Source organism: Oculina patagonica, chromosome 2 (assembly GCF_052425735.1).
Source record: "Oculina patagonica isolate OP01 chromosome 2, crgOcupat, whole genome shotgun sequence".
Lineage (NCBI taxonomy): Eukaryota > Metazoa > Cnidaria > Anthozoa > Scleractinia > Oculinidae > Oculina > Oculina patagonica.
Window position 1 is genome coordinate 18,843,871 of NC_135759.1, and position 20,771 is coordinate 18,864,641.

Consider the following 20,771-nt stretch of genomic DNA (forward strand, 5'->3'; position numbering starts at 1 on the left):
TACAAGCTACGAAATCAGCGATTAGCTCCAGTGGCGTGAACCACTTTGTCCCAAGTGTAGACTTACCTATTCTTGCTTTACATTTTCCTATTTTGCTCCTCAACCTTTCTTTGATATTGTTGTTGTTCTTTCTGTTGTGCTGCCAACAGAACTACGAATAATACTTCAAATTCAATTTTTGTTAAATCGACAACCTAGCAGGAGTGGCCACTAAGCGTGACATCTCATGTCTTGGGTATACAGCCCTTAATTTTATACCTGACGAGCCATTCTGTTTCAGGTTTTGAGTATACAGTAGAGGCCACGTTTGGGGGTTATGGACCAGTAGAGAAGACATATCACTTGTGTCGGCGACGGAGATGGGTCAGAAACAGAGTTGTGACGAAAAGTCCTAAAGTGGAACAGGAACAGGTAGAGTACCAAGTTACTCAGAAAGTTAAAATAAAATGAACTTCGGCCGGGAGACATAATGTGGTTTGTTGTCGGTTTTCGCCTTGCTCCGAGGTTTTCCAAATTCTGTCTTGAGGATTTGAAAGACAGAGATTTGTCACCGACTGGATTGTTAAGTGTTATCCCCGTAGTAAGTTAAGTTAGTGGTAAAGGGCAACATTGCAATGGGAGTTGTTTGATATGTGAGTAAACGTATTCCCCCTCCCCTATGAAGGATCAACGAAACATTTGTAAGAACCTCTTTTTAATTAATTGGTGTGTTGGTTGGATCATGTCTTCTGATGTACATCATATATCTGGCCTCGTGAGTGCTGCACTGCAACTTTAAGTAGCACGTCATCACGGACAACACATTTTAAAAAAATGGTAAAGTTTTTCAAATTTGTCGTTCAAAATTGTCTTAATATTCATCGAACCATTATTGGTTTTTTCGCCTTTTTATTACCCCTTTGTTGTTTTTCTATGTCAGAAAACTATTATTTAAGGTTTCCTCCAATAGACCTTATTCGTATTCTCGGTATTGGACTGGAACTAGCATGCAATGGAGGCTTATACGGGTAATCTTTTCAAATGCAAATGACATGAAGCTGTTTTTAATGATATTCTCCCGCATGAAATTCCATTGCAAGCTAGTTCCAGTCCAATACCGAGAATACGAATATGGTCTTTTTGAAAGAAATCAGAAAAATGACTTAATATACCGTGACATTGCTCCTTTAATCACTTGTTTTCTTGTTTGTTCTCAATACAGATCCGTGCAGAACAGCTTGCCGCGGAAGGCTGGGAGTACTCCCCAGTCTTCAGCATGAAGTTCCATGCCAAGGAGCGCAAAATGGACCTGGTGCGGAGAAGACGTTGGCACAGGAAGATGGTGCAAGAGGATCCCAGTGCTCCCGCGGTCTTCCATATTGATGTCGGAAGCAAAGATGATGATGATGTAAGAATTTATAAATTTAGCTTTTAAAGACGACCATGACATTACACAGTATTCACTTGCTTTTACCAGGTGGTCTTCTCACTACGTGCATCGCAGGCAGGCAGGCAATGTAGCTAGTAATGTTAAAGCAGTGAATAATGCAGCTTTCTAAGAAGTTAAGATTTAGCATAAACAAGAACAGTCTGCTGAATAACGATGTTGCCAACTTGACTTTGAAGGCATTGAACACCCGGCTGCTTACGGGCGAGTTTGTATTTAGTGCATGTGAATCAACCGAAGCAAGCCTCGCGATGGGATATTTACGTGTGTGGTTATAAGTGGCGTCCTCCTAAAAGGAGGCTTCACAAAGTGGTTTGAAAGACGGACTTCAATTGAGTGTCCCCTATCAGTAAATGATATTCGTTAAAGGGTCTGTCACGGATTTTACCAGATTTTTGAACAGCCAAATGTCATTTGGACAGTTTATTTTAACAACTTCTTTAAGTATTTCCGCCCAGGGATAGCGTTAGCTCAGCCCTCTTCTTAAAAAAAATCGGCCACTCTTTCATCCTGAAATTTTTAAATCTGGATCCCTCAAAATGGCCGTCTACTGTCTACTTCTGTATCTTATTAAGCATTCCTTTAAGAAATCATCCATGTCTGACATAAATTTCGTTGACTCCAAGATGACAGTTCCTTTCAATGTGCTGCAAGGCAGGGTAGCCTTTTTGCGATTGGTGCTTCTCTCATTTTTATTAAAAATTGCTATATTAGAGCACTGAAACTGTTAACTAGCATTATTGGCTGCGGATGGCGCTCATGGAAACGGATTGCAATTTAAAATTGTGGCAAACGCTTTCAAATTGTTTCCGTGAGTCTTCAAAAAAAAAAATCGATGTTTATAGCCGTAGCTTGATTTCTATCCACAAATTAAGGTTGTATCTTCTTTTAGATGTTCGAAGATAATGTTTTTTATGGGTTAGGTTGCCTTCCACTAATTTCAGAACAGTTATGTTTTGCCATGTTTCCATGCCGCGCGGAAACACGGACTGTTCTGCCGTGAAGCACAAGCAAACTTTGCTTCTTGGAGACATAAATCGACGCTGGAAACAATGCTTCTTGTATGACAAAATTGGGAAACATCGGGGAAACATGCGCGTGCTACTGACAAATGTTTCTGGAAACATATTTCTCTGTTTTTACTGATAGGGGACACTCAATTGAGGTCCGTCTTTCAAACCACTTTGTGAAGCCTCCTTTTAGGAGGACGCCACTTACAACCACACACGTAAATATCCCATCGCGAGGCTTGCTTCGGTTGATTCACATGCACTAAATACAAACTCGCCCGTAAGCAGCCGGGTGTTCAATGCCTTCAAAGTCAAGTTGGCAACATCGTTCTGTTTTGCCAGGCCTTTAGTTGAGGTTCGACTGCACTGTATTTTATCGTACTAAACGTAATTTTGATTTATTTTTAAATGGCCAAGGAACAAGAGACGATGATGAATGCACCCAGAATGTTTATAACATTTGAAAGTAAGTAAATCGCCGGAGGTATGTGACTGCTTGGAATTGTTTAATGTGCAGATACACAATCTTCATAGAATTAATTGTTCAGTTGGAAAACAACATTTATCTTGTGGGACTTAGGGTTGAACGATGTCTAAGTGCAAGCAAAATCGTTTTTTGTCAGGGGATTATTTCGCATTATGTAGTCCCGGGGAGAACTCCCATATGAAAGTGACGGGGATTCTCGTCGTCTCGCTTAGGGGTGTAAATTACGGATTTTTGGTCTCACTTAAGGTGTTCCGGGCAAAACGCGAATAATTTAAGCCGTCAAGGTCGCGTTTAGGGCTCCATACGAAGAAATATACAAATATAAATTCTATTCTTAGTTTTTTGGTATCTTTTAGGGGTCAGGAAAAGCTTCAGCCATGCCCAGATTGGTCTCTTTTAAGAGGCGATGTCACTACGGGCGGTCCACTGGATTTCGGACTCCAGAATAGTTTTCCTTCATATATTTACCACAGGTACTACCATCTATCCTTACTACTAAAATACAGTTGAAATGATCAGAGAGTTTGTTTTCCTCGACTTTGGAGGATTTATCAATTACTAGTGTCAATAAGCGATGAAACAGCCATTTTCCATGTGTCGCAATACAGGATTTCAAACGTTCGTTAAAAATACTTCGCGCTTATAAAAGCCCCAAAATTTGTACAAATTCAGTTAATTTTTATCAGGTCTTACTGCTAATATATCATTTAGCAAACTTCTAGCTCAAAATCGGAAGCGAACCACAATATTTATTGAACACCTTTAGTTATTTATGCGAACATCTCAAAAATATGTTCCGAAATCTTGCCGTAATTTTCACTTGTGGCACCTAGACGAGGCCTAAATTGCCATTCTTCTTTTAGACTAAGAGTTATTCTTTCGATTTATGTAATAAAAATTGTGGCACAACGCGGCTTTGAGGAAAAAAATTCAAACGAATTCTTGGTATTTTCACCTATGAAGTATTGCGTGACAGACTTCACATTCCTTTACCGAGCCGTGTTCATGACACTTCATGTCAAGTTTCTCGATAGTTTTCGCCTCAATATAGGGAAATCGTCCAAAAGTTCCAGAAATGGAAACAAAGTTTTCCTCCTTTTGGTTAGTTGGCACCAAATATTTTGTTTCCTGACATTTCAAATATATAATAATGATCAGGCTCGTTACATGATTTGCCACTCACCTTGTTGACCTTGTTCTTGTTGATGAAAAGTACGAGAATTCAATCGCGAAACTTTTGTGGTTGTCGTACGCAATCAAAAGTATGGTACTCAGTTACTTCATTGGTAGTAATGCTGTGGCAACTCTGTCTTAAAAAAGAGCCAATGACGAAAAGATACGAAGACTTACGAATGTAGACACATTCGCTGACATTAGTGATCTTTTGTACATGACTCGGGTTGCGTTACCTTCCGTCGTGGTGGTAGTGGGTGGGGTGGGAAGGGGGGGGGGGGGGGAATTACACTAGAAAATTTTGACGCCGCTCTACTCCAACGCACTGTAATTTAGATATGCCAATATAACTTCAAGGAACGCCACCAAAAGATCATACCCTATCAAAAGATCCGGCATCCAAAAAATCATAATCGGCTAGTACGTAGCCGATTTGGGTACTGTATCATCACTGCGTTATTGCGTCATTGAAACCGGCGGAACGCACCTTACCTAGGCTAACTTGAGCCGGAGTTCAAGCAGTTTTCAATATCCATCGTTTAGTAACAACAATATAGCTTTTTTACAACAGCCATTAGGAAAATAAAAAACCCGTTATATTGGAAATTACACACGCAAAAGCCATCGCAACATTGGATAAAAACTCTTTGTTGGCAAAACACCATATGCTTAACGACCATCAAATAGATTTGGAGAGCGTCGAAATTGTTGAATTCTTGAAGCTTGGCATTCTGTGCGAGATAGGAACGCTATAAACGAACACATAGCGCTACCAAACGTTTACAATAGCATTAAGAATTTATAGACTCATTAAGAATGCTCTAGAGACTTTTGTCGCACTCGGAAAGTTCATTTAGTTTTTATCACACACGATTCGTTACATATTTTAACAGGACGCTGTTGAACATTTGCATTTTTATCTTGCTGAAGAAGGCAACAGTAGTGGCCGAAACGTCCAAAACAATATTTTTAGCCAGTGTCAACTTCTTAATTTGCTTTTTTTTTTTTTTTTTTTTTTTTTTTTTTACAAAATGTTTAACATGCCTGGCTACAACCCGAACTTTTTTAGAAATTACATATGCTGGGATATGTAAAGATGCCCAAGTAACAGTGCTGTAAACACATCCTGTGTCTGTTTTAATGAACGGTTGCCACAGATTAGGCATCCACAGCAAACACACGCAATGATACGTCATTTCAAGCTTTTAATAATGCTGTTCACGCTTAAAAATTAAAACACGAGTAGTACTTATGTTTCTAATTGCTATATCAAACTTAATGCCATTAGCATAACCAAGCTGCCGTCTATTGGCAAACGTGCGATCTGACTGGTTACACAGATGCCTTCTATTTAACAATTAGACGCCGAGCTCGAGGTTTCTATCGGCTGATAGTTGGCGAGGGGCGAAGCCCCCAAGCCAACTATCTAAGTCGATAGATTTAGCATAACCCACTGACCGATCTATTTAACTCAGGATATCGCTAGAATTGATTTATTGAAGGTTTTGATTGATAAAATTAAGCAAAAACTAAGCGTTTGCTCCGAGAGCCGTCTACCGATCAAAAGACGGTCTGTTTGGTTATACTAACGATCGGGGTGGGGCTCAATCAATTTTCCCCCTCTGTACCATACGTACGTACGGATACGAAGGAACTTGGCAGAGAAGTTCTTCTGTAGACGCACATGGATGTAGCACAGCTCTCAACCAACCTACTACTCTAACAGATTCAGACCAGGGGCCTTACTCCCCACCGCGAGTAGGATGAGCTCTGAGAAAACCAAGAACCGGTGGCGTTCGCTTCCCAGAACAGGTAAAGATGTACCTCACCGCAAAAATTGATCTGGGAGAAAAACGGGTAGTAAGACTAGTAAGGCTGACTCCGACCAAGTAGCATTAAGCATGCGCAACGCACGGGACGGAAAGAACGAGCGGCTGTTCAAAACAGAAGAGTCATGAAGAGTGTACAGGAGTACATAGGAGAATGTACAGGAGTACAAGGATGAGAATGAAAACCTCGAAGCCTTTTTAGGGTACCGTAATGATTCGATTTAGTGCCCTCCTTCCAATAAGCGCCCCCTTTCGATGTATTTTTGTCAATAAGCGCCCCTATTCCAATAAGCGCCCCCCCCCCCCCCATTATAATAAGCGCCCCCATTCTTATAAGCGCCTCTATTGTAATAAGCGTTCTTATTGTGGATAACTGCCTCTACTAAAGTCACCGACGTCGAATAGATAAACTCATCAACATTCACCGTACCGTACATGTATATATTTACTGCTAAAATGAACAATTCTTTTAAAAGTAACTAACCTTTCAACAATTTTTTACTTTTACAGTTTGTGTTTTTGTTAGTTATTTTAATATTTATTAAAGTTTTGTTTTGAACTTTTGGTTGTTTCTCAAAAAATTAAATAAGCGCCCTGTCTCGATTAAGCGCCCTCTCTTGAGGTGCCAAAAGTAAATAAGCGCCCCGGGCGCTAAATCGAACCATTACGGTATCAGACCGCTGCAGTTGGATGTGTGAAATCGATGACAAACTCGGCCTCAAATATCCTGTATGTTTTGATGACTATGATATCTATCTGTGATTATTACAAAGGGGGAAAAATTGAGTCGTTTAACATCGCAATTTGACCGTTACCCGTCTAGACGAGCCTCGGCAAAAATTTTGTTGCTCGTCTAGTTATGCGTCTCTAGTATATTAAAGACGGGCACACTACGCGTTACCCGTCTAGACGAGGTACTTTTCGAAATGCGTCTTGAAAGACGGATAACGAAAGGAAGCTCGTCTAGTCACGTAACGCGTCTTGTGCCCGTCTTTATACTAGAGACGCATAACTAGACGAGCAACAAAATTTCTGCCGAAGCTCGTCTGGACGGGTAACGCGTCTCTAGTATAAAAACGGCCAATGTTAAAAAAGATGCTCAGCCATTTTGAAGTCTCATTTCGCTCCAAACATCGAAAAGCAGAGTTAGTTTGTCTCTTAAAGAAGTTATACAAGACTGCCAATGTTGCCAAGATACAGGCACAAGGCAGTAGCAATGGAATGCCAAACCTACTAATCGATACTTATATTTTGCTCACAAAAGACTACCTGCCTTGCTGCATAGCATACACAATTTCGTGATGGGTAGAATAGGTTTAGTACCCGTAATAAATCTTTACATCAAAATTATGAAAAAACCTCAATGGGAAGCGACATTCATCTCCCCGCTAGATTGTGCGTCTGAAGGCTAAGGGAAGCGCTAACACTGAAAATCTTGTCAAAATAGTGAACTGAATCAGATTCCTAATTAACAATTAGACGGCAAACTCGAGGTTTCTACCGGCTGATAGTTGGCGAGGGGCGAAGCCCCGAGTTAACTATCAAAAGCCGGTAGAAACCAAGAGCAAGCCGTCTAATTGTTTTAGCATAACCCAGTGGCTGATCGATTAAACATTAAATATAGCTAGAGTTGATTATTTTAATTTTTTGTTGAGCTCTGAGCGCGCGCACAAAGAGCAGTCTAACGATCGTTAGCATAACAACACAGACCGTCTTTTGGCAATCGCGCAATCTGATTGGCTACACATGTGCCGTTTATTTAACAATTAGACGGCAAGCTCGAGGTTTCTACCGGCTATCAAGCCGGTAGAAACCGAGGGCTAGCCGTCTAATTGTTTTAGCATAGCCCAGCTGTCGATCTATTAAACACAAAAGATAGCTAGAGTTGATTATTTGAATGTTTTGTTGATAAAATTCCGCAAAAAAAAAAAAAAAACTGAGCGCGCGCACCAACAGCCGGCTAATTAACAATTAGACGGCAAGCTCGAGGTTTCTACCGGCTGATAGTTGGCGAGGGGCGAAGCCCCGAGCCAACTATCAAAAGCCGGTAGAAACCGAGAGCGAGCCGTCTAATTGTGTTAGCATAACCCACTGACCGATCTATTAAACACAAAATATAGCTAGAGTTGATTTATTGAATGTTTTGATTGATAAAATTCAGCGAAGACTAAGCGCGCGCTCCGAGAGCCTTCTACGGATCAATAGTAGGCACCTGTGTAGCCAATCAGATTGCGCGATTACCAATAGTAGGTCAGTGTGGTTATGCTAACGAACGATAGACGGCACCTGTGTAACCAATCAAATCGTGCGTTTTGCCAATAAACTGTAGCTGGGTTTTGCTACTGATCGGTTAAAACCTTCGATTAATCAATTCTGGCGATTTTCTGAGAATAATAGATCGTTCAGTAGGTTATGCTAAAACAACTTTGACGATAGAAACCTCGAGCTCGGCGTCTAATTGTTAAATAGAAGGCACCTGTGTAGCCAATCAGATCGCGCGTTTTGCCAATAGACGGGACGGCAGCTTGGTCTTGCTAATTAACAATTAGACGGCAAGCTCGAGGTTTCTACCGGCTTCGCCCCTCGCCAACTATCAAAAGCCGGTAGAAACGTTAACCGAGAGCGAGCCGTCTAATTGTGTTAGCATAACCCACTGACCGATCTATTAAACACAAAATATAGCTAGAGTTGATTTATTGAATGTTTTGATTGATAAAATTCAGCGAAGACTAAGCGCGTGCTCCGATAACCTTCTACGGATCAATAGTAGGCACCTGTGTAGCCAATCAGATTGCGCGATTACCAATAGTAGGTGATCAGTGTGGTTATGCTAACGATCGATAGAAGGCATCTGTGTAACCAGTCAGATCGCACGTTTGCCAATAGACGGCAGCTGGGTTATGCTAATAGCATTAAGTTTGATAGAGCAATTAGAAACATAAGTACTACTCGTGTTTTAATTTTTAAGTGTGAACAGCATTATTAAAAGCTTGAAATGACGTATCATTGCGTGTGTTCGCTGTGGATGCCTTATCTGTGGTCACTGTTTGTTGGTTACAGCACTGTTACTTGGGCATTTTAACACATCCCAGCATATGTAATTTCTAATATAACAGGTTTTTTTATTTCCCTAATGGCTGTTGTAAAAAAGCTATGTTGTTGTTACTAAAGGATGGATATTCTGTTTAGAAAACTGCTTGAACTCCGGCTCAAGTTAGCCTAGGTAAGGTGCGTTCCGATCCGCCGGTTTCAATGACGCAATAACGCAGTTATGGTACGGTACCCAAATGGGCTACGTACTAGCTAATTATGATTTTTTGGGTGCCGGATCTTTTGATAGGGTATGATCTTTTGATGGCGTTCCTTGAAGTTATATTGGCATATCTAAATTACAGTTCGTTGAAGTAGAGCTGCGTCAAAATTTTCTGAAGTAATTCTCTCCCCCCCCCCCCCCCCCCACCTTCCCACCCTACCCACTACAACCACCACGGAAGGTAACGCAACCCGAGTCATGTTCAAAAGATCACAAATGTCAGCGAATGTATTACCATTACGTTCGTAAGTCTTCGTATCTTTTCGTCATTGGCTCTTTTTTAAGACAGAGTTGCCACAGCATTACTACCAATGAAGTAACTGAGTACCATACTTTTGATTGCGTACGACAACCACAAAAGTTTCGCGATTGAATTCTCGTACTTTTCATCAACAAGAACAAGGTCAACAAGGTGAGTGGCAAATCATGTAACGAGCCTGATCATTATTATATATTTGAAATGTCAGGAAACAAAATATTTGGTGCCAATTAACTAAAAGGAGGAAAACTTTGTTTCCATTTCTGGAACTTTTGGACGATTTCCCTATATTGAGGCGAAAACTATCGAGAAACTTGACATGAAGTGTCATGAACACGGCTCGGTAAAGGAATGTGAAGTCTGTCAGGCAATACTTCATAGGTGAAAATACCAAGAATTCGTTTGAATTTTTTTCCTCAAAGCCGCGTTGTGCCACAATTTTTATTACATAAATCGAAAGAATAACTCTTAGTCTAAAAGAAGAATGGCAATTTAGGCCTCGTCTAGGTGCCACAAGTGAAAATTACGGCAAGATTTCGGAACATATTTTTGAGATGTTCGCATAAATAACTAAAGGTGTTCAATAAATATTGTGGTTCGCTTCCGATTTTGAGCTAGAAGTTTGCTAAATGATATATTAGCAGTAAGACCTGATAAAAATTAACTGAATTTGTACAAATTTTGGGGCTTTTATAAGCGCGAAGTATTTTTAACGAACGTTTGAAATCCTGTATTGCGACACATGGAAAATGGCCGTTTCATCGCTTATTGACACTAGTAATTGATAAATCCTCCAAAGTCGAGAAAAACAAACTCTCTGATCATTTTAACTGTATTTTAGTAGTAAGGATAGATGGTAGTACCTGTGGTAAATATATGAAGGAAAACTATTCTGGAGTCCGAAATCCAGTGGACCGCCCGTAGTGACATCGCCTCTTAAGGGTCCTTTTTAAGTCGTGAATGCAAAGAACGACTTATAGCGGTTTGCTGGAGAAATTCAATTAAATTTGTGTAACTCCCTTGGTAACCTGGCAATTTTATATTAAGTTTAAATTAAGTTCAAAATGGCGGATGAACGTGTACAAGGGCTGGTTTCCCGAGTTGTAATGCAAACTTGTGGATGTACATCAGGAGAATACGAATATTTTTTCCTTTCTGGAAGGAATTTTTCTAGTGAGGCCAGTGCTCGAATCCACATTTACACACAATGCAATGGAAAGGATGGCCAATGCAAGGAAGCAAGAAACTTGCACGCCGAACAATAGCTTATTTTGAAAGTCCGCGGATATGAAATTATCTTCCATTGAAATGCAATCAAATAGTGGGTAAGTAATAAATCACCCTAAATAAGGCAGTATTTTCCGCTACAAATTAGTCTCACTCAGCAAGATTAAACTGATGCGTTTGGAAACAATTAGAGATATCTATAGTTGGCTTGCTTTGTCTTTCGGTCGATCATTCATTTGCACGTTCGTCAAGTTTTTGTATCTCGTAATATTTTATATTCGTTGTCACACTCTCGTTAACGAAGTTCCCAAGTACATCTATCTCATGACTTAAACTTAAATCAAAATTTCCTCTGGCATTCGTAGCTCATTAGGTAGCAAGCCTTATCATGTTATGTGAATGATAAATTTGCTCTGCTTTTGAAGGCAAAACTACATTTGTAAACACAGTATTATGCATCAAACCCTTACAATTATTTTTTCTTCATACACATGGTCTGTCAAAAAAGGGACATATTAGTTCAACTGTGGTAATTGTAGTTCTCCAGGGGTGTATCATTGCACTCAGGTAATTTTTTGCTTTGTCAACATCCACTGAGTGCTATGGGGTAGACATTCAAAGAAATACTGAGAGAGTACTATTGTTAGCAGCTATTAATTTTAACGATTTTTTCTGAGCAAGATTTAGCGACTATATAGGGATTTTCCAAAAACTTCAAAAAATAGTAAATATATCGTGTAAACCAGCTTTTACTGGCTGGTGATGAATATATGGCTAAGACGAAAATAAATGTTCAGTAAAAGAAAAAGACTACCATATCTTGACATTGAATGAATATAAATTGCATTGCCTAAAAGAACAAAGTTACCAGTATCCATTTTTGTGTTCCATTAGGGTGGGAAGGGGGTACCGGGGAGGTACCGGGGTACTTGAAATTTGACCAAGACAAATTTTAGCAAGTACTAAATTAAGCGATTTTCGCCCAACTCACTAAAAGCGCTAAAATGTAATAGCCACTAATATAACAATAGTAACCTTAAGGTCGATTTCTGTACATGTCCTATGCCTCCCCCCCCCCCCCCTTATCTCAGCCAAAAAGGAACCTGGTTGCATGCCATGCTGATAAATAACAAATTGCTTACACTTAGATGGTTTGTTGTACGTGTTGTCCTACAGATTTATTTTAACAAGGCACATAGAATTTTGAATTAATTTATAGATTCGCCAAAACAATATCCTGCAATACAACACATCACTGAACTCTGCATGGGGCTAGGCTGTCAAGAGGTGTGGGCTGGAATGAACATCCTCCTGCCGTAACGTTGTATGAAACACATGATCAGAAAAAGAATTTTATTTCAAATTTACTCTCATATATTTTTCACAAACAGTGAATACTGCTCTCTATAAATTGACTTTTAGCAGACTGTACAGCTTGAAAAATAAAATATTTGGAGTTATTGTTATTGACTGCTGAAAACAAAGAGTAAAAGATAAACAAGCTTTAAGGTTCAGATCCTTTAATCCAACATGGCCACCAAATCTTTGCAGGATGGCTGGCAATGTATAGAGATTATTTAAAAATGAATTAATAAGGCTGATTAAAATGCATTGATGATTTTCGTGGCATGTAAAGGGGTAAAGTAAACTTTTTGGTTGCAAGTAAAGATACCAGAAAAGGAAATAAGCAGCAGTTTTCATTTGTTACATGTATCACGCCTCTAAATTGATAATAAATTATGTTGGCTTTACTGTTTCCTGCCAATTTCAATTCTTAGAAGTCACATGTATGAGGCATCTGTTAGTTTCTTTTAATTATTTGCCTTCTGTCACAGTGTCTGCCATTCTTTAACAGAGAAAAATGTATGTCGAATAATACCACTGTCCTGTATAAAATGGCTGAGCTACCTGGTTATTAATTAAAGAACCCTTTAGCAAATGTGAAACAGTTTGGTGGAAAAAAATCCCTATCTTCTTTCCATTACCAGCTTCGCAGCATCTTAAGGTACCTCATATCTTGTTACCACTATACGTGTCTCTCTCAGCATTAATTATTTTAAGCTCTGAAATAATCTTCACTTCTTAGCTGCTTAGCTAGAAGGCCTCGATGGACTACTGGATGGTTAGTTTTCAGTTAGAATATGGGGTTATTTATCACTTACCAGCTAGAATTTTAAACATGACTCAACTGTGACATATGTTAACAGATTTCATAGACAATTACAAAAAATGTTGTTTGTCAGCAGACATTTAAAATTTATTTTGGCTAATTCTGGGCTATCAGTTTATAATATACCACATTCACGACTTTGCTCATAGAGCCTTTGATTAAAATTTCCGACGAGCATCCCTGTCCCTTTCACATGGAAGTCTCCCCCCCCCCCCCCCGGGGTATGTAGGTAACTCAGTTGTCATTTTGCAGAGCCGCACAAGTACCAGCTGAGGGCGTACATCTACCAAGCACGTGATCTGCTGGCATCTGATGCAGATGGCTTCTCAGGTAATAACCATACACAGTTTGAAGTAATCCATCAAACACGAGAGACAGTGACTACGTACGTTCATCTTGACCTTGGTGGTAAAAAAAAAACGGAGAATAATTCTTGTCCCAAGCTCTGAAAAATGTGTATGGGAAGCTTTTGACTGTATCGCACAGTCTTCATCAGCGAGTAAAGTGAGCTCACGTTGTCACGCGAATGCAAATTGTTTAATCACGTGGCAATTGGTGGTCAAAAATGGCGGGAAGATCATAGCCCCCGTCTCTGTTCAGCGTAGGGCGTTGACGTCTGATATGGATGGCTTCCTTGATTTTTCTTTTGACATCTACGGACTCTTTATCAAGAAACAGTGTTTTATCGGGAAATTCAAACACCGAGAAGTGATTCTAATAACGGAGGCCTCGTTATACAATTTAGAATAAAAATCAGCGAAAAGAAATGACGTTTCGATGAATCGCGGTCGAGAAGAGAGTTAAAAATACAACGAGCAACGGAGTATTTTTTTTTTATTTTTTTATATATTTTTTTATTGATCGCTTGCAAACACAAAAAAGAAACAAATAACGCATACAGTACAAACACTAAAGCACGTAAAATACAGCAAGAATTAAAAGTAGGTAATCCTTATTACAATGGTTTAAATACATTAGAAAAATTACAATGAGTTAGTCAGTCAGGGGGAGGGGAAATAGTTTCTATGTATGAATACAAGAGCGTTTACAGCTTTGCTAAAAAGATAACAGTCCTTTAGTCAGGGGGACAGGAGATAAACTCTTTATAAACATTCTGCAAAAGGAATCCATTTTTTTGTGTCACCCGCTTTTGTCTCTAATACATATCTTGATTTTACAAGACGTAGAAAAGGTGCGAAATTTGGTGTGGTTTCCTCAAATTTGGCTTTCCATATGTGATAGCGCGCTAGCAGCAAAACATAGTTTAATTGAAGCGCATATTTTGAATGAGGGTCCGGCCTCAGGCCCAATGCTGTTGTATTCAATAAAGTGAATTCGCCTGTTATCGAGAGGTTTTCCTGAAGCCAGTCAGTCACTCTTCAACGGAGTATTTTTGATGAAATTTGAAATGTTTGGATAGCCGATAAAACACTATCTCGAGTGTTTAATATATCTTCTCAATCGAAACAAAAACTACGGAGTAAACGAAGAAATAAAATCGTAGAAATCTTTTTATTAAGGCCGGGTATCCAAACCTCTTCCACGGTTATGATTTCCTTTGTTTTAATTTGATGAATTTAACGAGTTTGAGAAATGGTTTTACCGTTTTAGTTCATAATACAGATTGGACACTACACGCGATCTGATTGGTTTAGACACTACGGCTAACCGTGGACAAGTGTGGGATCCCTAATGTTTTGATTGGCTGTGCCATCTTTGTTTATTCTTTGTGTAGACTTAGCTCGTATTATGATATTCTGCGTACATTCAGAAGTTTAAAGTTAATTCACTTTTGATTAAATTTCGATTAAAATTTCCACTAGTAATTGTCACCTCGAAGCTGTGATGTAATTGAAAAATTAAGTATAAAACTATCATAGGGTATTATACTGAGGCTACTCTGATTTTTTTATTTTTGTTTTTTTTTTTTTTTTTTAAATATACTGTAATATATTGGAAAACTTGGAATTGTAGAAGTTACAGGCCTATGGCTCGTACTTTCTTTAAAACATGGCTTTGGCTTCTCTCTTCTGGAGAGAATCCAGTTTTTTTAATACATTAACACATCCCTCTCAAGATAGCGCAAGTGGCAGTAAATACTCTACGAGGAAAGTTATCAGGGACATAATGTATTCTGTTCCCCACAGCTCTAGGTGACCAATATTTTCTGCTAGAAATTGTTTAGAAATTGTTACAATTGTGGTATATTTTTCAGACCCTTACGCACGTGTGGCGTTTGGAACTCAAAGTCAAGTAACGGAAATCCTGACAAGAACAATCTGTCCTACCTGGGATCAGACCCTGATCTTTGAGAATGTTCAGATTTATGGCAGTGTTGAGAAAGTTGCTAGGCACCCTCCAGAGGTTATCATTGAGCTGTTTGATCAAGATGCAGTGGTAAGTTAGTATCCTTCTCGACCGTCAACTCAACTTTAAAAATTCATTTTCCAGGCCTGGAAAGTCATGGAATTTAAGTGTGGGTCATGGATGGTCATGAACAATGGTATTGATTGTACAAAAATAGGCTTTCGTTCTTTCTTTTTTTGCCTTATTTGAATTTTTTCCCCCATAGAGGCAATTAGGCAGGTTATTTTTTGATAGAAAAAGGGTAAAAACATACCTGAAATCGAGATAATTTTTGAAAATTTCTAAGAAAAGTGGTCAAATTTAGGTCATGGAAAACTCTGAAAAGTCATGGAAAAGGTCATGGAAAGTCATGGAATTTCAAAAGCTCTAAAAGAGTTCAATGTTGTGTGACGATCCCTGTTCAATGTTGTGTGACGATCCAACAGGGCTCAAACTAATACTCGGACAGTTGCTGGTCATGTTGCCCGGCAAAACAGATTTTAGCTCGCTCACGTGTCGTTTCTGACCGGTCAAAATATCGAAAATAGCACTTGTGAACTACCTTGTTTCTGCTTTTCATAAGATCATCTTTGTTTGCGTGGTATAAAATCCCCCGCTATTTCTTCACTGTTTTGGCTGCCATTTTTATGAATAAAGGAGGTGTTCGTGTCTTGGATCTCATTATGGTGGTTGAAAACAAGATGGAAAACTCCTACTATTCTGCAAGAAGAATAACTTTTAGCAATAGTCGCTGGACGATTGACAACGTGCTTTTTCCCAGAAAGAACGCTGTCATTCCAACTAGCAACGTCTGTCATTTTGCTTCGCAACGCAATCAGTCAACCGTGACAACGAACGCGACAACTGAGATAGTTAAACGCTCAACCTGAATGCGCTGTATGTCTAAACAGTTTCGTCTTGAACACTTGAACTAATTCTGTTAACCTTGAAGGGTAAAGACGAGTTCATGGGCCGTTGTGTGGTTACTCCGCTGGTCAAACTGAATGGACAAGAGCCACCATCACCGAGACTGTTATGGTATGACGTCACACGAGCTGGAGAGGAGGCTGGCGAGATTCTTGCGGCTTTTGAACTCTTTTTGGTGTGTACAACTATTTCTACTATTTTTTTCAACTCCAGCAGTTTTAAACACAAATCATGTATAAAATAAAGCTGTTTTTTTCTTAGCGAAACTTGGGTTAAATGTTTTAATTCCAATTCTTTTGGTGTGATAACCCTGTCATAAAAATATTTTGGCTTCTGAGACAACATTGCTCAAGCCGAACGAAAAAACGAGTTTCCCTGCCCTTTCCTTGAAAAGGCTATAACAATCACAAAAAAGAAAGGTTAGTTCCCCCTATTCTGCTTGAAATTCCCTGCCCTTTCCTTGAAAAGGCTAAAACAATCACAAAAAAGAGGGTTAATTCCCCCTATTCTGCTTCAGACGAATATTTCATACTCTTTTAGTTTGAAGATTGGTTTATCGTTTTTGTTTAGATCTTTACTCTTGAAAGGAACGGTGATACTGTTAGCGACATTTGTAAGAGAAGTAAAGGTTGTTTACGCTTGTGCAAATGTCCTCTGAACTCTTTGTCTTAGGATGAAGGTGCAGATTTACCTTTTGCTCCACCGATGAAGGGAAGCCTGTTTCTTGTACCCAATGGAATCAGACCAGTTATGCAGCGTACAGCTATAGAGGTAGGCAACCACTAACGGGTGTTTTTCGGACAATTTAAAACCGACAAGGGTTTTTTTACTCGAACTGAAGGATTCATCTTTTCTATTAAATAACGAGCTGAAAAAGGCCAGCTTTAATCCTCACCGTGTCTAAATAAAGGTAATTGAGATTTGATTTGATTGGTCTAGGAGTAGCGCAAATATTGAACACTGTCTTTAACAAGCAACCAACTATTATGTCAAGTACTTGATGGCTAAGAAGAACAAGTTTCCTACACAAATTATGGCATCTACTACAATACCGTAAAATTCCGGTTATAAGCCCCCCCCCCCCCCCCCGCTTATTAGCCCTCCCGGTTATAGGCCCATCTACCTGGAAACAAAAAACACATCGATTATAAGTCCTCCCGGATATAAGCCCCCCTTTGCCAGATGACAGTACTGAACAGGGCTAAATGTTGCTTTGTTATGCGTTTAAAAAAAAAACGTATTTCGATCAACACTCCCGTGACCCGTTTCGGAACGTTTTTTTTATTCCGCTTATAAGCCCTCTCGGATATAAGCCCCTCCACTTATAAGCCCACCCAAAAACCCTTATGGAGTTGTATAAGCCCAGGGCTTATAACCGGAATTTTACGGTATATTCTTTCCAACCATTGCTGCAAGCGACCTTTTCGTGTTAAATTTTAATCTGCAATGTAGTGTCATGTCTCACTTTATCATCTTACCCTTAGGGTTATTTTCAGATGACCTCTACAAACTCTCTGTTTTCCACGTTTGTTTTGTTTTTACTTTATTTCCTCCTCTAAGTAGCAACAAAGTTAAGTTGATCTTGTTGTTGTGGTAGTCGTCTTGTTGTTAAGTCTACTGTGTATTGCTGTCACATTGTAGGTGCTGTGCTGGGGTGTGAGGAACATGAAGAGATATCAACTGGCCAGTGTAGCTTCACCGAGCATTGAGTTTGAATGTGGTGGACATGTTGTTCATTCAACAGTCATCAAGAACACACAGAAGAATCCTAACTTTGATCAGCCACTTTTCTTCTTTGATGTGGTGAGTTTTTTGTGTGTCAAGTTTCGTAATGTTGTGTCCTTCATCAAAAGAGATACGTTTCTCGTCACGCGCTCGTGTGATCTCGCGAGATTCGAGCTAAAACATTCTATACGGGTGATGTAACGTGACAGAAATTCGTGTAGTGCCTCTGAATGGTTGTTTCTTACGATTTCCTCGTGCAAGTAGTAGCCAATCAGAGGGACGGCAAGGATCTCAGTAGTGTTACGTCATCAGTATGGCATCTCAGTCGTTGTGGAATCGAAGAAAAGCTCACGCGTGCTAATGCATGATCGTTGGTACCGTGTTCACGTTCTCTTTTTGAAACAAGTTGCGAAGCGGCTAAATTAGTCAAGTACGCTAATCAATTGTCCCTTTCATGCACAGTTTCTCTGCGATCATAGGTCTGCACATGCGAACGGCAGCTTTTTGAAAGAACAAACAGATTGTCCTATAACATTTCCTAAGAATAAAACTCCCTAAAGAACACGCCCTTTTTATGCCCAGGAAGGGTTTTCCTCGTATGTAAACCCCATTACCATGGGTGTTCACTTGAATTAAGTTAGTTTAGCGGCAACTATAATAATAATAATAATAATATCATAATCATATCATATCATATCATATCATATCATATCAAATCATAATAATATAATATAATAATAATAATAATAATGGAATCGGGCAGAATCCACAGAGTGGTCCGCCTGCCCGATCCTACTAAATGAAAGAAAAAATAACCACTGACCCTACGATTAAGAACTAAGTGAATTGAAGTATAGTGCTTGCAAGAGCTTCAAGTGTAGACGTTTGCCACTGTATTTGATGATTTGTCTGAACAATTTTGTACCCCACAGTACCTCCCTAAAGAAGAGTTGTACACGCCGCCAATGAACATCAAGATTCATGATAACCGATCATTTGGTCGCAAACCTGTTGTTGGTGTTCACTCCATGAAGTCCATGAAGAAATTCCGTTGTGAGCCTGCCAGTGCTGATGAACCACTCGAGCTGCCTATAGGTTAGTTGGTTAAGTCACGCAAATAATACCGTAAAATTCCGGTTATAAACCCTAGGCTTTTACATCTTCGTAAGGTGTTTTGGGTGAGGTGGGGGGGGGGGGGGGGAGGTGGGGTGTAAAAGGAGGAATAAAAAAACGTTTCGAAACGAACCACGACAGTGTTGATCGAGATACGTTTTTAAGTTGAAAAGTCAAAATAAAACAACGTTTAGCTCTGTTCAGTACTGTAATCCAGCAGAGGGGGGCTTCTATGCGGGAGGGGGAGGGGGAGGGGGCTTATAGCCGTCTCTATTTTTTGGGGGGGGGTTTTCAGGTAGATGGGCCTATAAACAAGGAGAGCTTATTACCGGAATTTTACGGTAGCCTCTTTACAAACGTTAAGTAGGTCATCACACAACGCTTCTCAAGGAGACTGAGATGCATTGCGTGACGACTCAACGGATGGGATGGAGGTTTGTAATGTGCACGACCTGATGAGCTACTGCTGGTATTTCAGATTTACCTTACAGGATTGGAATATGGGCAAGATAGAACGTTTTGAAATCTTCACTCGATTTCTCCTTGTAACATCGCATTTTTGCTAAAAGAATAAGAAGTATAACAATCAAATAAAATAGAAAAAACATTTCTCCCTCGGGGCTCGTAGAGAACCTGGAAAAATAATGGAAGTCTTCTCGACATGTTTTCAGATCATTCAGATATTTTAAAAACGATTGAATTTTATCCAAGTGCAAGAATTTTTGTTTTAAGTGAAGTCTGTGTCAGCTAGCCGAATTTCTTGCTCTGGTGCTATTAATTCACTTAGTATAATGAGTCTGGTAAAGAAAAAAGGATTTGAGGAAGGGCGTACAACCCTTGATACTCAAACAGAATTTTTTAGAGTGAAAAGGACGGTTAAGGTTTGCGATGAGACAACGCGAGTTGTATAATGGTATTCAAAAGCTTTCGAACATCCTGTTCAAACGGCGCTAACAGCAATCATTGCCTCCAACAGGAGAGGACGAGGACGGTGCGACAGAATGTTAGTAGATTCAAAACCGATAGCTCTTTTGCACTGTATTAGCGCGTAACACTGGTTTACACTTTGATATCTCTGTTATGCCAGTTCTACAGCTGTATCTACTTTCAATCGACCTTGATGCGTTTCCTATCGCAATTGTTTTTTTTTTAAGCGGAAAGTGAAGCCAGCAGACATGGTTCTTCTCATATTATGGACATCAAGGAGGAACAGAAGAAAGGAAGCGTAAGTGAAACAGTTATTAACTTAAATCTTCTCCCTACAGTATCAGAACACAGACAAGCACACAGGTAGTGAGATTATCAACAAGAGAAACATTGTCTTGATCTATTACTAAATTCTTCGAACTGACTGTAAAAAAAAATGCGCGACAGCCAATAAAGGATAATTTATTGCTCCAGCTTGGGACTGAAAAGGTTTCCTCTCACCACGTCTTCCAATCCAATACGTGTAACTTTCAAACAAGATTTGCTAATTGGTGTAAGTTTATAAGTTTATAGAGCAGTTTTCACTCGAGTGTCTAAAGTAATTCGCGTTTGCTTTGGTTTAACATTACTACGCTTAGTGATTGCTCAAAAAAACTTGCGCCACTTTCTCACCCAATCAGAAGTAAAACCAAATTAAACCAATCGTGACTCACTCGCGCACGTTTTCCCGCGCTTCGTGTCGGCTTCATGTATTTGCTTCAAATTTTGATTGGTTCATTGGATTGTCTGTTTCCATTGTGATTGGTCAGAGTGATTACGTAGTTACTCGATGCGCCGGG

General features: G+C 39.5%; 1 protein-coding gene across 4 annotated transcripts in view; it reads left to right on the plus strand.

Annotated features, from left to right (window-relative positions):
• Positions 1 to 20,771, plus strand: part of LOC144643374 (myoferlin-like) — a 74,098-nt gene that overhangs the window by 40,013 nt on the left and 13,314 nt on the right. For all 4 annotated transcript variants that reach the window (XM_078502584.1, XM_078502586.1, XM_078502585.1 and 1 more), the window contains 10 exons: positions 281 to 411; positions 1,202 to 1,387; positions 2,854 to 2,902; positions 13,147 to 13,224; positions 15,110 to 15,291; positions 16,193 to 16,342; positions 16,840 to 16,938; positions 17,809 to 17,970; positions 18,825 to 18,987; positions 20,160 to 20,230. In XM_078502584.1, coding sequence (XP_078358710.1) covers positions 281 to 411; positions 1,202 to 1,387; positions 2,854 to 2,902; positions 13,147 to 13,224; positions 15,110 to 15,291; positions 16,193 to 16,342; positions 16,840 to 16,938; positions 17,809 to 17,970; positions 18,825 to 18,987; positions 20,160 to 20,230 — 1,271 coding nt within the window. The remainder of the gene's footprint in view (positions 1 to 280; positions 412 to 1,201; positions 1,388 to 2,853; positions 2,903 to 13,146; positions 13,225 to 15,109; positions 15,292 to 16,192; positions 16,343 to 16,839; positions 16,939 to 17,808; positions 17,971 to 18,824; positions 18,988 to 20,159; positions 20,231 to 20,771) is intronic.